A 17,923-nucleotide genomic window follows, 5' to 3' on the forward strand; every position below is an offset into this window, starting at 1 on the left:
TATGTCGCTGTTTCTATTCAGTACATCTCCCACTTGATTGTCTCACCTGAAAGTCAGCTCCAAAGTGCCATCTGGCAGGCTTCTGTAGGGGATGTTTCCCATGGTTTCCATCCAGTTCTCTCCTACAAAAATGTGGCTCATGCATATCTGCTGTCTTACTACAGTCCATCCTGACCTATAACTCTACTTTGGTACCTAGCACTTGGATGTTGTAGCAGTGTCTTGCTTGTTGGACCTTTTTGATAAAAAGCTGACTTGGCTGCCCCATATTAGTCACTTGAAGACTAGCTGCATGCAGAAGCTTAATACCTCCTGCTTCCTTGCTCACACATCTTGGTGTGGTTCGTGCTACTCTTAAACATTTAATAGTACCATCAGGCTTTTTGCAGATAATGCAGTTATAATGCAGTTATAATGAAGTACTATTTGAAAGAAGCTGCATAAATATTCAGTCAGATTTTGAAGATTTAGAAGTGGTACAGAGACTGGCAAGTTGCTTTAAGTTTACAGAAATATGAAATTTTACACCCCACAAAATGAAAAACCTACTATTCTATGAATACAATATCAGTGAGCCACAGCTGGAATCGACCAACTCGTATAAGTACGTGGGTGTGTAAGATGCTCTCGGTATATGAAATGGAATGATCACATGGGCTGTTGTGGGTAAAGCAGGTGGTAGATTTCGGTTTATTGGCAGAATACTGAGGAAGTGCAATCAGTCTGCAAAGGAGATTACTTACAGATAACTCGTGCGACTGCTTCTAGAATATTGCTCAAGTGTGAGGAATCTGTGACAGATAGGAATCACAGGGGTTATTGAACCTAAACAGAGAAGGGGTAGCATGAAGGGTCACTGGTTTCTTTGTTGTGTGGGAGAGTCACATATACTGAAAGAACTGAAATAGAAGACGTGAAGATAGATGTAAACTGTCCCGGAAAAGTCTGTTAATGTAGTGTCAACAACTGGGCTTAAATTATGACTCTAAGAATATCTTATAACTCCCTTGTATTGCTCACACAGGGATTGTGAGGATGATTAGAGTAATTACAGCATGCACAAGAGGCATTCAGTCAATCAGTCTTCACCACTCCAATACTTGAATGGAACAGGAAGAAACCCTAGTAATTGGTACAATGGGATGTATCCTCTGCCTTGCCCCTCAGGTTGGTTTGCAGAGTATAAATGTTGATGTAGATTTATAAGGCCCTGGTTTCATCCCAACTGGACTATGGTTGCCAGGTTTATTGCTTGGCAGTTCCCTTCAGCTTTAAAACTGTTTGACCCAGTTAGTCACCTTAGTGTGCATCTGCCCACTGGATTCTTTCACACTAATCCTGTAGATAGGCTTCTTGCTGAAGCATGGATCTTCCCCCTTCAGATTTGACAGTACCAGTGTTTAGTCCTACATGCAGTCCCCATTTAACAATTCCTTGATCAGTCTGCGCCCCATTCTCTTGATATATTTGGTGTCATCATCCTGCTACCAGCCCACAGGTGGGCCTAGCAGTTGGAATGCGTCTAGCTTCCCTCTGTCAAAATCCCTATCTCCCCTCCTTAGATTGTGTTCCCCATTTTCTCATGCCCTCACCTTTGGATGGTGCCCAGGTCATGGATTAGGACTGATTTCTTCCTAAAGTTGGTCATTCCCCCCCCCCCCCCCCCCCCTTATTTTTTTTCCCCCAGCATCTGTTATGTCCACTTCTATGGGTTCCAAGTTATCATCATCTTATACACTGATGACTAGAACTGTGGGTTAGATTGGGTGTGCTTTTACATTTCCTGCTGGCAGGGAATGCCACTCACTGCCGGTAACATCTAGTGTTTTCACACAGAGGCAGCAGATGTCAGTATAGCCCACCATTTTATTACATGGGTGTGTCTTGACCATGTTTTAATATGTAGTGTCTCAATGAGCAGTCTCAGGCTATTGACGAGTGCTATCTATCCTTCTTGCTGACTTTTCTCATGCTGACTGCTCAGTGCTCAGTTGTCTTTCTTTGGGTCTCAAATTATGTGGACATTCCGGGGAATGAACTGGCAAATGGTGTGGCTAGAGGAGCACCTAGTTGCTCACTGTTCTTTACCGACCCCAGGTGCAGATTTGTGGGTGCAAAAGAGATCTGCACTTGCTTGGAAATGGAATATCTGATGGGCTACAGCCCTATCTAATACTCTTTCTCCAGTCAGAGAGGCTGCTGCAGCATGGTGCTTTCCTTCCACTCCTCCTGGAAGGAATCCACAACACTATGTTGTCTTTTGTTGATGACATTTCTTTCTATGATACTATTTTATGTAATTAGCATCCTGTAATAGGGACCTAATGGTCCCTTCCTGCTTTTAATTAAATGTACAGAATTCTATGCTAGGCTCTATCATTGGTACTGAGCAACTACACAGCATGGAGCCACCCCCCTCCCAAATTGTGGTTGTGGAGCCCTAGAGACAGTAGCTTTTAATCTACCTCTGGAGCAGGTCCAGTGTGTTTGGGGATGGGCATCTCCTGCTGTGTGCAGGTTCTGGGGGGGATTCCTGACCCTACTTCCTTGACCAGCCTACTCTTTCATCCTTTTATTGTTCTGTTTTAATTGCTTTTGGATTCAGTTTGCTTCCTTTCTGCTGCATCCAATTTTCTCTGCTGGGTTCCACTTTGTTGAATGAGTGCCCTTGACTGTAATGTACGAGGGCAGTTCAATAAGTAATGCAACACATTTTTTTTTTCTGAAACAGGGGTTGTTTTATTCAGCATTGAAATACACCAGGTTATTCCCCAATCTTTTAGCTACACAACACTATTTTTCAACGTAATCTCCATTCAATGCTACGGCCTTACGCCACCTTGAAATGAGGGCCTGTATGCCTGCACGGTACCATTCCACTGGTCGATGTTGGAGCCAATGTCGTACTGCATCAATAACTTCTTCATCATACGCGTAGTGCCTCCCACGGATTGCGTCCTTCATTGGGCCAAACATGTGGAAATCCGACGGTGCGAGATCGGGGCTGTAGGGTGCATGAGGAAGAACAGTCCACTGAAGTTTTGTGAGCTCCTCTCGGGTGCGAAGACTTGTGTGAGGTCTTGCATTGTCATGAAGGAGGAGAAGTTCGTTCTGATTTTTGTGCCTACGAACACGCTGAAGTCGTTTCTTCAATTTCTGAAGAGTAGCACAATACACTTCAGAGTTGATCGTTTGACCATGGGGAAGGACATCGAACAGAATAACCCCTTCAGCATCCCAGAAGACTGTAACCATGACTTTACCGGCTGAGGGTATGGCTTTAAACTTTTTCTTGGTAGGGGAGTGGGTGTGGCGCCACTCCATTGATTGCCGTTTTGTTTCAGGTTCGAAGTGATGAACCCATGTTTCATCGCCTGTAACAATCTTTGACAAGAAATTGTCACCCTCAGCCACATGACGAGCAAGCAATTCCGCACCGATGGTTCTCCTTTGCTCTTTATGGTGTTCGGTTAGACAACGAGGGACCCAGCGGGAACAAACCTTTGAATATCCCAACTGGTGAACAATTGTGACAGCACTACCAACAGAGATGTCAAGTTGAGCACTGAGTTGTTTGATGGTGATCCGTCGATCATCTCGAACGAGTGTGTTCGCACGTTCCGCCATTGCACGGCCGGCCCGCACGCGGGAGATCAGTCGTGCTTGACCTTGCGGCGATGATGACACACGCTTTGCCCAACGACTCACCGTGCTTTTGTCCACTGCCAGATCACCGTAGACATTCTGCAAGCGCCTATGAATATCTGAGATGCCCTGGTTTTCCACCAAAAGAAACTCGATCACTGCCCGTTGTTTGCAACGCACATCTGTTACAGACGCCATTTTAACAGCTCCGTACAGCGCTGCCACCTGTCGGAAGTCAATGAAACTATACGAGACGAAGCGGGAATGTTTGAAAATATTCCACAAGAAATTTCCGGTTTTTTCAACCAAAATTGGCCGAGAAAAAAAATGTGTTGCATTACTTATTGAACTGCCCTCGTATTAAGAGTGTGACAGCTGTGGGTGGGATGTTTCCTGTTGCATGTGGAGCCCCAGGGATGCTCACATGCTGATTTCCCTCTCTCCTTCATCTTTCCGTCATTATTGACACTACAAATGATGTCCATTACATTTTTAGCCATTGTGCTTTTACTGTTATGAATGATTGTTGGTAGAGCATATTATATTAAAAAATCAATCTAGAATGTAATCCTGCTCTAGCAGAAAGTTCAAATTTGTCATTAGAATCTGTGTGAGAGTATTCTTTCTTGAAGAGTGATTGTTTCTTTCTGGGTATTGCTTTGAATATTGAGGAAATATCTAAGGTGCTATAAGGTAGTATTATGTTAATTGGGTCATTTGCATTTTAATATCAAGAAGCATATTCAAAGATACTACTATAAAATACTTCAATGTTAAATTGTTCAGTAATCCTTCTTAAAATATTTTTAGGTGATGTCATGGAAGAATTCCGAAGAAATGGAAGAGAGGTTCCTATTGATGATTCACCTATGCAGTGGGAGTCTAATTTTAATCTGTTGTATGCACGTAGTAGACACATTGAAACACACTATTGTTTGCAGAAAGATTGTTCGCCAAGCATATATGCAAAGAAAGGCATATGGTGTGCATTTTGTAGGAATAATGGTGAATCTGATAAGATTTTTAGAAGCCATCAGCTGAAAGATAACTATGGTAAAACAGTCTGTCCCATTCTTCAAAAGTATGTATGTCCACTTTGTAAAGCAACCGGTCCAGAGGCTCATACAGTAAAGTACTGTCCAAAAAACCCCAATCCTCTTCCTGTGGCACTCATGAATGTCTTGAAAGCACAAAGGTCAGAAACAAGCAAAGCTCGTGTAAAGAGAAATAGATACTAGTCACTGGATGCCTGCTGTATTGTTTTATTTTTTACATGTACTGTCCGTGTTTAAACACCAGTACATGGATTATTTTTAGATTTGTTACTGATAAGATATTTATTAAAATATCAAGATTGTTAGCCTGAAGTAAAATGTTTAATTTTGTTTTTAATTTAATAAGTGTGCTGTACTTGTTGATTTGTGCATTGAAGTAGCCATGCAAATATATTAAAAAGTGTCCTTGAATATTGGAAACTACATGACAAAATGATACTTTTGTTAACTTTAGGTAAACATTATTATTTAATGACAACATGAAGTGCTTTATAGTGATCACTGAAGAAAATTCTTGTACAAACGTATTTTAAGTGTTTTTATGTAGTTATCCGTTACGAAATTTATTATTTTTAAATGCTTCATATGGAGTGAGATAACAGGTACAGTAGCTCATATCCTAATAGCAGCCAGTTTCCTATAAATTTGACAGTTTTGTATAGGGCTTTTATATTAGTTCACCAGAACTGCTAGTTTTTGTACATTTATTTGTAGGCAAAAATCTTCTTGCTGTTACGCAGTAATTTGGAAACAATTTTTAAATGTTTCATGCAGTAACAGTGAAATCAATTCACCTGAAGTTTTTTCTGCTGGTGGACTTAAGAAATAATTGCTGCTGACAGAAATCATATATTTTTTATTTTTGATCACTTTTTGATTCATTTGAGGAAGAACGGGGTTTGAATTTAACTTCTGACATTGATAACATTTTTATAGTTGTATGAAAAAAGTTAGTGTGCCTGTGAAATACTGTTAATATTTTACTGTTGATAATGTGGAAGTCCTTTGTGATTAAAATATAGGAAGCAAATTGTAGATTCAATCATGCTGCATACATAACGTTCCGAAATTTGGTGATATGAGTAGTCACTACTATTGGGTCAGATGAGACATGAATTGTAATGTTACAACAAATTTTCACCAAAGTTTTTGAATTTGCCATGTTATTTCTTACCAAAATTGCTGTTGATCTCAAGAGAGATTGCCATTCTGCATGTGTCATCAGCTGTATAAAACTATCCAAATAGTGATGAACATGAAAGTAAGCTTAGGTCACTAGTTCTAAACTTATTCTTCATAAAATCTAGAACTGGTTGTGCAAGTATGACTATAACTCACAGGTCATGAAGTTTTAAACAGTATTATGTAAATAATTTTTAGGCGTGAATGCTACTGAATGGTAAACATTTTAGTACAATGAAATTGGCTTGTAAGATAATGCAATTTTTTGTGTTCCTATTGTTACCTGTTTTCGTTTAATGAAATGTAATTTCCCTTCTGCAACAATAACCTGAGAGTTTAGGACTAAAGTTCTATGAATAATTCAAAATAGACTGGTATAAAAGAAGCCTTCAAAATGTTACACCTCACTTATTTGGAGAATAGATCAGGGTTTTAAATTTTGCTGCTTGTGCTAAGTAAAAAGAAAGTTCATTTTCTCTTTTGTTATAAAATTTTCTGTGAATTAGAATTTTTTCAAATTCAAAATACTGTGTACAGTTCAATGAAAAAGTAAAATTGTTAAAAATGTTTTTCTTTTTCCCTGTTTGTCTTGTAGTTGTGTTTTGGTGTGATCTCCAATGAAGACAAGCTGTCACTGAATGTGAAGCTTTAAAATGTATTAAACTGCTCAGTCAGTCTAAAAAAATTATCCCATTACACAACTGGAGGAATGTTTTGTAATAAATAGGTGAATAAAGGGCAATGATTTAAATTGTTTGTACTTACTTTTGTATGGAGTAAGTGTGACTGAAAGTAGAATTGAAGCTTAACTCATATGTGTGACAGCAATGTAGCACCAAGTGCACATAGCTAAATTTATTCATCTCAGCAGTTTCACATAGTGTGAACTAATTGGGTACACAGAATAATGTACCTTCACTGACTGCTTAGGCCAGCTGCCAGTTACACTGGCCAGCTTGAGCAGATGCCTCCCTCCCTCCCTCCCTCCCTCAAGACAAGGTTCAGGTAACTTGATTCTTTTATATATTGGAGTATACCTTAACTTCAAACATATCGAAGTTAACATAATGAAGTCACCGCGGAATATTACTTTGTGTCAAGCTTAATTTACAAACATTAATTGAAAAACTATAATTGTCTATATCTTACCACTTGTGATGATTTAGAGCACACATTATTGAGAGTGAAATATAGCTAAAAGTAGAATAGTATTTTAAAATTGATAGTGGCACTGATAAGACTTCTTTCAGAAGAGCTATTGAATGGTGGTATTGCCAGGGCTGCAAGTCCACATGGTGCATGGAGGGTTCAATGTAACAGGATAGAAAATGATTACTGTTGTTTAAGGTAGGTTTAGCATTGAATGCTAGCAATTTAAATCAACAGACAGAACCTCCAAGTGCGTTGAAATTTTTTTCTGTGGTGACAAGTGTTCGAATTGCACAATAGTCTCGCTGGTTTTATTGTATATTGCACTTTACACTATAAATGGCAGCCAATTAATTCTTGTCTTTGTCCAAACACAAAGGGTATATTTTGATTCAAACCAGCAGTTGATTATACGTGGTAAATGAATTAATGAGAGATGGGACTTTGCAATAGTCCATTTGTAGCAACAATTGAGGGTTTTTTCAGGTCAGTAAATGTGTAGTTTTTGCCATTACAAGTCAAGTTTGTCATGCATGACCTGTTGAAATGGTTTGTTCAAAATCATATAGTTGCTGTTGCTATATGGTGTTAAAAAGTTTCTTGCAAAACTCGATATTTGCGCTCTGCCAGTTAAATGCAAACTGTGCTTCCCTTTTGATGGGCCTGAAGGGAGAACAATAATGTCAAATTTGGTGGTAAGAGGCCCAGTGGACAGCCCATCAAAAACTAAACACCAGTCAATTACGAAAACAGGAAGATGATGTACTGGACTGTGGGGGAAAAAAGCAAGAGAGAAATAGTGAACAGTCCAAGAATAAAAAGTATAATATAGAGCAGCTGGGAACACAAAGGGCATCCCAGTTTTTACGGTGTGGGACTACTAGATGGGTGAGCCTCGCACATAATAATAATAATAATAATAATAATAATAATAATAATGATGAAAAGAAGCAAAAATTACAAGCTTTGGCGAAACGACTTAGAAGATACAAAAAAAGTGAAAATAGAAGGAAACAAAACCAAACATTCAACACAAACCAAAAGAAATTTTACCAAACAATAGATAACACACACACAAAAATAGACAATCCACCAAACATAAGAGACATGGAACACTTCTGGAGCAGCATATGGTCAAACCCGGTACAACATAATAGGCATGCACGGTGGATACAAGCAGAAACAGATACATACAAGATGATACCACAAATGCCTGAAGTGATAATTTTGCAACATGAAGTCACCCGAGCAATTAATTCTATGCACAATTGGAAAGCCCCTGGAAATGATAAAATAGCAAATTTCTGGCTAAAGTTCACCTCAACACATTCACATCTAACTAAATTATTTAACAGTTACATTGCAGACCCATACATATTCCCTGATACACTTACACATGGAATAACTTATCTGAAACCTAAAGATCAAGCAGACACAGCAAACCCAGCTAAATATCGCCCCATAACATGCCTACCAACAATCTACAAAATATTAACTTCAGTCATTACACAGAAATTAATGACACATACAACACAGAACAAAATTATAAATGAAGAACAAAAAGGCTGCTGCAAAGGAGCACGAGGATGTAAAGAGCAACTGATAATAGATGCAGAGGTGACATATCAAGCTAAAACTAAACAAAGGTCTCTACACTACGCATACATTGATTACCAAAAAGCTTTTGATAGTGTACCCCACTCATGGTTACTACAAATATTGGAAATATACAAAGTAGATCCTAAATTGATACAGTTCCTAAACATAGTAATGAAAAACTGGAAAACCACACTTAATATCCAAACAAATTCAGATAATATCACATCACAGCCAATACAGATTAAGCGTGGAATATACCAAGGAGACTCATTAAGTCCTTTCTGGTTCTGCCTTGCTCTGAACCCACTATCCAACATGCTAAATAATACAAATTATGGATACAATATTACTGCAACATACCCACACAAAATCACACATTTGCTATACATGGATGATCTAAAACTACTGGCAGCAACAAATCAACAACTCAACCAATTACTAAAGATAACAGAAGTATTCAGCAATGATATAAGTATGGCGTTTGGAACAGACAAATGTAAGAAAAATAGCATAGTCAAGGGAAAACACACTAAACAAGAAGATTACATATTGGTTAACCACAGCGACTGCATAGAAGCGATGGAAAAAACAGATGTCTATAAATATCTAGGATACAGACAAAAAATAGGAATAGATAATACAAATATTAAAGAAGAACTAAAAGAAAAATATAGACAAAGACTAACAAAAATACTGAAAACAGAATTGATAGCAAGAAACAAGACAAAAGCTATAAATACTTATGCCATACCAATATTGACCTACTCATTTGGAGTAGTGAAATGGAGTAACACAGACCTAGAAGCACTCAATACACTTACACGATCACAATGCCACAAATATAGAATACATCACATACATTCAGCAACAGAAAGATTCACATTAAGCAGAAAGGACGGAGGAAGGGGATTTATCGACATAAAAAACCTACACTATGGACAGGTAGACAATTTAAGAAAATTCTTTCTAGAACGAGCAGAAACTAGCAAAATACACAAGGCAATCACTCATATAAATACATCGGCTACACCACTGCAACTTCATAACCACTTCTACAACCCTTTAGATCACATAACATCAACAAATACGAAGAAAGTAAATTGAAAAAAGAAAACACTACATGGCAAGCACCCGTATCATCTAACACAGCCACACATCGATCAAGACGCATCCAACACATGGCTAAGAAAAGGCAATATATACAGTGAGACAGAAGGATTCATGATTGCAATACAGGATCAAACAATAAACACCAGGTATTACAGCAAGCATATTATTAAAGATCCCAATACCACAACAGATAAATGCAGACTTTGTAAACAACAAATAGAAACAGTAGATCACATCACAAGCGGATGTACAATACTAGCAAATACAGAATACCCCAGAAGACATGACAATGTCGCAAAAATAATACATCAACAGCTTGCCTTACAACATAAACTTATAAAACAACACGTTCCTACATACAAGTATGCACCACAAAATGTACTGGAGAATGATGAATACAAATTATACTGGAACAGAACCATTATAACAGATAAAACAACGCCACATAACAAACCTGACATCATACTCACCAATAAAAAGAAGAAATTAACACAATTAATCGAAATATCCATACCCAATACAACAAATATACAAAAGAAAACTGGAGAAAAAATTGAAAAATACATCCAACTGGCTGAGGAAGTCAAAGACATGTGGCATCAGGATAAAGTTGACATCATACCAATTATACTATCAACTACAGGAGTCATACCACACAATATCCACCAATACATCAATGCAATACAGCTACATCCAAACATATATATACAATTACAGAAATCCGTAATTATTGATACATGTTCAATTACCCGAAAGTTCCTAAATGCAATATAACATGTACCGTACAGCAAAAAGGAAGTGACGCTTGATAAAGGTCCGCGTCACTCCATTCTTAACCAGACTTCTAAAAAGTCTGAGAAAGTAAAGAAATAATAATAATAATAATAATGACAGCCACCAGAACAAGCACAAATAGAACACGAAGTGACACATATGTTAGATATAGAAGAAAAATTTCAGCTGACATACATAGAATACAAAGACACAAATACAGACATTAGACCATTCTTGCATAGACCACCAAATAACCCACAAGTCGAAACAACAACAACAACAACAACAACTATCAACACAATCATACACAACAAAATAAATGAAAATTCAACTGTGGAAACTCACTACACTAAATATACACACTAGACAGAGATCAGAACCAACCAACACACAGAAAAAAACCCACAATACCAGCATGGCAACACAGGCTACAGATTAGAATAGAAAAACTGAGAAAAGACATCGGACAGCTAACACAATTTATAAGAAATGAAATAACAGACAAAAATGAAAAAGGTTAGGTAAAATCTCACAACAAGAAGCGATAGAGCAATTAGATGAAAAGAAGCAGAAATTACAAGCATTGGCCAAACGACTTAGAAGATACAAAAAAAGTGAAAATAGAAGGAAACAAAACCAAACATTCAACACTAACCAAAAGACATTTTACCAGACAATAGATAACACACACATTAAAATAGACAATCCACCAAACAACAGACATGGAACACTTCTGGAGCAACATATGGTCAAACCCGGTACAACATAACAGGCATGCACGGTGGATACAAGCAGAAACAGACACGTACAAGATGATACCACAAATGAAGTCACCCAAGCAATTAATTCTACGCACAATTGGAAAGCCCCTGGAAAAGATAAAATAGCGAATTTCTGGCTAAAGAAGTTCACCTCAACACATTCACATCTAACTAAATTATTTAACAGTTACATTGCAGACCCATACACATTCCCTGATACACTTACACATGGAATAACTTATCTGAAACCTAAAGATCAAGCAGACACAGCAAACCCAGCAAAATATTGCCCCATAACATGCCTACCAACAGTATACAAAATATTAACTTCAGTCATTACACAGAAATTAATGACACAGAACAAAATTATAAATGAAGAACAAAAAGACTGCTGCAAAGGAGCACGAGGATGTAAAGAGTAACTGATAATAGATGCAGAGGTGACATATCAAGCTAAAACTAAACAAAGGTCACTACATTACGCATACATTGATTACCAAAAAGCTTTTGATAGTGTACCCATTCATGGTTACTACAAATATTGGAAATATACAAAGTAGATCCTAAATTGATACAGTTCCTAAACATAGTAATGAAAAATTTGAAAACCACACTTAATGTCCAAGCAAATTCAAATAATATCACATCACAGCCAATACAGATTAAGCGTGGAATATACCAAGGAGACTCATTAAGTCCTTTCTGGTTCTGCCTTGCTCTGAACCCACTATCCAACAAGCTAAATAATACAAATTATGGATATAATATTACTGGAACATACCAACACAAAATCACACATTTGCTATACATGGATGATCTAAAACTACTGGCAGCAACAAATCAACAACTCAACCAAATACTAAAGATAACAGAAGTATTCAGCAATGATATAAAAATGGCTTTTGGAACAGACAAATGTAAGAAAAATAGCATAGTCAAGGGAAAACACACTGAACAAGATTATTACATATTGGATAACCACAGCGACTGCATAGAAGCGATGGAAAAAACAGATACCTATAAATATCCAGGATACAGACAAAAAATAGGAATAGATAATACAAATATTAGAGAAGAACTAAAAGAAAAATATAGACAAAGACTAACAAAAATACTGAAAACAGAATTGACAGCAAGAAACAAGACAAAAGCTATAAATACTTATGCTATACCAATATTGACCTACTCATTTGGAGTAGTGAAATGGAGTAACACAGACCTAGAAGCACTCAATACACTTACACGATCACAATGCCACAAATATAGAATACATCACATACATTCAGCAACGGAAAGATTCACATTAAGCAGAAAGGAAGGAGGAAGGGGATTTATCGACATAAAAAACCTACATTATGGACAGGTAGACAATTTACGAAAATTCTTTACAGAACGAGCAGAAACTAGCAAAATACACAAAGCAATCACTCATATAAATACATCGGTTACACCATTGCAATTTCATAACCACTTCTTCAACCGTTTAGATCACATAACATCAACAGATACGAAGAAAGTAAATTGGAAAAAGAAAACACTACATGGCAAGCACCCGTATCATCTAACACAGCCACACATCGATCAAGACACATCCAACACATCGCTAAGAAAAGGCAATATATACAGTGAGACGTAAGGATTCATGAATGCAATACAGGATCTAACAATAAACACCAGATATTACAGCAAGCACATTATTAAAGATCCCAATACCACAACAGATAAATGCAGACTTTGCAAACAACAAATAGAAACAGTAGATCACATCACAAGCGGATGTACAATACTAGGAAATACAGAATACACCAGAAGACATCACAATGTAGCAAAAATAATACATCAACAACTTGCCATACAACATAAACTAATAAAACAACACGTTCCCACATACAAGTATGCACCACAAAATGTACTGGAGAGTGATGAGTACAAATTATACTGGAACAGAACCATTATAACAGATAAAACACCACCACATAACAAACCTGACAACATACTCACCAAAAAAGGAAGAAATTAACACAACTAATCGAAATATCCATACCCAATACAACAAACATACAGAACAAAACAGGAGAAAAAATTGAAAAATACATCCAACTGGCTGAGGAAGTCATGGACATGTGGCATCAGGATAAAGTTGACATTGTACCAGTTGTACTATCAACTACAGGAGTCATACCACACAATATCCACCCGTACATCAACGCAATACAGCTACATCCAAACATATACATACAACTACAGAAATCTGTAATTATTGATAAATGTTCAATTACCCAGAAGTTCCTAAATGCAATGTAACATATACCGTACAGTTAAAAGGAAGTCTCGCTTGATCGAGGTCCGCGTCACTTTCCATTTTTAACCAGACATAACGTCTGAGAAAGGAAAGATAACAATAATTTGTGTTCCCAGCTGCTCTATTATTATACTTTTTATTCTTGGACCATTCACAATATATACGCTGTTCAATTTACTCAATTTTGACTCTGTTTCTTGATGTAACATCTGTTTGCAACAGCAAGGTGTAATGTAGTTACCTATAATTGTAGTTGATTCTGTACAACTACTCTATTAGCAGCCAAAGGGAAGAGGCTTTTGAATGGGAACTACAAACATTTGACAACAAAGCGACAAGTCAGATGTATCCTCCACTGGAAAACCCTTATGCTGTGTTATACATGATGTTAGTGACAGTGTGTATACCTTATTATAGGAATCTCTTATCAACGAAACTAATCTGTACAACCAGTGAGGGCGTGAGTGAGTGAAATATGCCTCCTTACCCGATACAAAGGTTCGTATGAATGAGAATGTGATCACTTCCAAGGAAACGATGAAAACATAATAGTTTGTCACATAAGCTGCAACAAATGAATGCAACAGTTTCACAATCATGGTTTCTCTGTGTTCTGTGAAAACATATTTTTAAGGCTTTTGAAGTTGTGTTCCATTTTGGAAGTCTTCACTCTTGAATTCCTTTTTTATAATATAGTTCACACCTGTCTGTCTGTTTTCATATCTGTGGGACGTCTGTGGTATTCACCTGCTCTCACTGTTAATTAAGTTTACTTTAACATATTTTTACCAAATGACTCATATTCCATAACCAGTGTATAGTATGACTACAGAAAGAAAACAGACATTTCAGTGACTGGATGGACAGTTTTGCGATGGGGAGTTTCCCTTGAGTATTGCCCAGTTCTAGCCAGCTTTGCCAGGGAGAAGTTTGCAGTAAAAAAAGAAGGCTGTTAAACTATAAAATGGAGGTTTATACAAGTGATTTAGAGAATGAGGAGAGTACTCAGGTGGTGGGATGGACAGGTTGAGACTGAAAGCAGCCAAGAAGTCCAGTAACAAGAGAATACCAGCTGTTGCATATTCACATGGATTATCAGACGTAAAAGTGAACCCAAAAGCCTTAAGAGGAAAAGAATGCAGTGCAGCTGAAAAACATTCTAAAATACATACTGATCCCGTCAAAAATAGGAACATCTAGGTAGAAGCAAAAAGGAAGAACACTCTTTTGATAAAGTACAGCATAAAGGGAAAAATGGCTGGCCAGAAGTACCTGTCAGGGATGTCCAGATGCAGACACTAAAATGTGGCCAATAAATGTCATGCAACAAGGAAGTTATCAGCTGATATAACTGATGGAGAATGCAGCACTACCAAAGGTAAGGAAGTTACACAAGCTATAAAAGTGATAGCAAAACATAAAGTTGTAGGAAGAGCCACTATTTCAGGAAGAAGTCCTAAAGAGGATGCTTACCATCTGACCCGAATACAAACTGGAAACCATTCTGTACCTGGATAATTGGATGAATCATGAAAACAGGTGATTTCTTTAAGCAAACAACTAAATTTGTGTGTACTTTTGACTGCAGTATTAAATTGATTCACTACAAAATAATGTTTAGTTTTTGTACAGTACCGTACTTAGTGTCAGTTCTTGAACACATTGGTCAGTTGTTTTGCTGTCTTAAGATTGTCCTCGTGTAGCCAAGTCTCTCTGCCAAAGGACATTGAGCAGCTGCATGTGGTCTAACTTAGGCTATTGCTCCATCCATGTTATTGAAGTGTCAAGACACCCAAACATCTCGCCACCAGATGGTCCCACATGTGGTTCAGTGATAGTGTCGCCCTCCTGGTCATAAATTTCTTTTCTCTCTCACTTTGAATGATATCATCACTGAGAATTGGGAATCCAGCATACAAAGAATTACAAGCAAGTAACTCACCTACATCCTTCGCACTGCAACCAGAATATCCAGGAATTTTCAAAAGCTCTTATGTCCTGAAGTAAAATCAAACGGTGGAAAATCCAAGTTGTAATGTAATAATATTATGAAAAGGATAGTTGCTACTTACCATGTTTGTTGTTCTCCCTATCTGCGATTCAGCGTCTCCGCTAAATGGCGAGTAGCAACTATCTTTTCCATAATATTATGGCCTCGAGTGATATTTCGTCCTCTACTGCTTTTTTCTTCCTCTTCCTTTTCACACTCATACTCGTCTGTGTGTCTCATTTTTAGTTGAAGTCCTTTCAGTATATTCAAAGATCATTTTAATGTGGTTGTCACCAAATTCCATACTTCCGTGTAAAAGCTGTCTCTTAAATTGAATTTTTGGTGATGAGCTTGTATCGAAAACTTCTTATCCCCAGGGGGATCGCAGTTCTTTCGTGAGTGAGTGGTGCACATGGGTCCCCAAGCTATCGCGGCCCATTCTTCCTCCCCGGGTTGCATTTCCTTCCGTACCACTTCCTCCCTGCCCTCACCCCACCCCCACCCTCATGCCGCCTGGTGTTCTTACTCAATTCGACCTGGCTAACTGTGGTTTCTTGTATTACTTCAGGTTTTTGTCTGCTTGCTTTTTTCTTTTCATCCTTCCTTTTTGGCATTTTTGATCCCCCTCGGGGATGGACCACATCTTCTAAATTTAACCTCCATAGTGAGAGCCATTTGGGAAAGAACACCCTCCCTAGAGAGCCAGCCCTTGATCATAGTGGGTGGTATCAGGGCAAATGCTTTGTGTATGAAACTTATCAATCTCCAAAAAACTGGCTGTTCTTCTGTTGCTGTATCTTCAGTTGGTAAAAGATCATTTAATTCTGCTTCTTATGACCCTGGGGCCTTCCCTTCCCTTCCCTTCCCTTCCCTTCCCTTCCCTAGCTACACCCTGGGAAGAGGGCCAGGTTCGCTGGCTTCGGATTAAACCTGGTCTGCACTGGGACTGTATAGGAACACTCACTGCCTCCAAGCTCTGTCAGTAAGACGCAGTCGGGTTCACTGTAGATCAACACTAATTCTGCCTCAGTCTGTAGCCCTCTGTGCTCGTCAATTTCACAGTGCCCATTAATCATCACCGGTCTTTGAATTTGGTTCAGGGACCTCATCCTTCAAACTAATGTGAAACTCTGGGCCAGTTTGGAATGACGGGACGTTCATGTTGTGTGGTGTGCTAAGATAGATCTTTCGGACAGTTGTACCAATACAAGCGCCTTTATTCTGGTATTTGTGGGTGATACCCTCCTGGCGTGGTCCTTGAAGAGGGGCAGCAGCCTTTTCAGTAGTTGCAGGGGCAACAGTCTGGATGATTGACTGATCTGGCCTTGTAACACTAACCAAAACGGCCTTGCTGTGCTGGTACTGCGAACGGCTGAAAGCAAGGGGAAACTACGGCCGTAATTTTTCCCGAGGGCATGCGGCTTTACTGTATGGGTAAATGATGATGGTGTCCTCTTGGATAAAATATTCCGGAGGTGAAATAGTCCCCCATTCGGTTCTCTGGGCGGGGACTACTCAAGAGGAAGTCGTTATCAGGAGAAAGAAAAGGCGTTCTATGGATCGGAGTATGGAATGTCAGATCCCTTAATCGGGCAGGTAGGTTAGAAAACTTGAAAAGGGAAATGGATAGGTTAAAGTTATAGTGGGAATTAGTGAAGTTCGGTGGCAGGAGGAACAAGACTTTTGGTCAGGTGAATACAGGGTTATAAATACAAAATCAAATAGGGGTAATGCAGGATTAGGTTTAATAATGAATAAAAAAAATAGGAGTGGCCAAGATAGATACGAAGCTCACGCCTACCACAGTATTACTAGTTTATATGCCAACTAGCTCCGCAGATGACAAAGAGATTGATGAGATAAAAGAAATTATTCAGGTAGTGAAAGGAGGCGAAAATTTAAGTCATTGGTGACTGGAATTAGAGAGTAGGAAAAGGTAGAGAAGGAAACATAGTAGTTGAATATGTATTGGGGGTAAGAAATGAAAGAGGAAGCCGTCTGGTAGAATGTTGCACAGAGTATAACTTAATCATAGCTAACACTTGGTTCAAGAATCATAAAAGAAGGTTGTATACATGGAAGAACCCTGGGGATACTAAAAGGTTTCAGATAGATTATATAATGGTAAGACAGAGATTTAGGAACCAGATTTTAAATTGTAAGACATTTCCAGGTGCAGATGTGGACTCTGACCACAATCTATTGGTTATGAACTGCAGATTAAAACTGAAGAAACTGCAAAAAGGTGGGAAATTAAGGAGATAGGACCTGGATAAACTGAAAAAACCAGAGGTTGTACAGAGTTTCAGGAAGAGCAGAAGGGAACAATTGACAGGAATGGGGGGAAAGAAATACA

General features: G+C 38.2%; 1 protein-coding gene and 1 long non-coding RNA gene across 2 annotated transcripts in view; both read left to right on the plus strand.

Moving 5' to 3' along the window:
* Positions 1-5,406, plus strand: part of LOC126254689 (nanos homolog 2) — a 69,004-nt gene extending 63,598 nt beyond the window's left edge. The window contains exon 2 of the mRNA XM_049955333.1: positions 4,456-5,406. Within this exon, the coding sequence (XP_049811290.1) occupies positions 4,456-4,883 (428 nt within the window). The 3' untranslated portion in view covers positions 4,884-5,406. The remainder of the gene's footprint in view (positions 1-4,455) is intronic.
* LOC126254705 (uncharacterized) overlaps positions 1-17,923 on the plus strand; it is a 294,775-nt gene that overhangs the window by 141,819 nt on the left and 135,033 nt on the right. The window lies entirely within an intron of this gene.

The sequence above is a fragment of the Schistocerca nitens genome, chromosome 1 (assembly GCF_023898315.1).
Source record: "Schistocerca nitens isolate TAMUIC-IGC-003100 chromosome 1, iqSchNite1.1, whole genome shotgun sequence".
In the NCBI taxonomy this organism is placed as follows: domain Eukaryota; kingdom Metazoa; phylum Arthropoda; class Insecta; order Orthoptera; family Acrididae; genus Schistocerca; species Schistocerca nitens.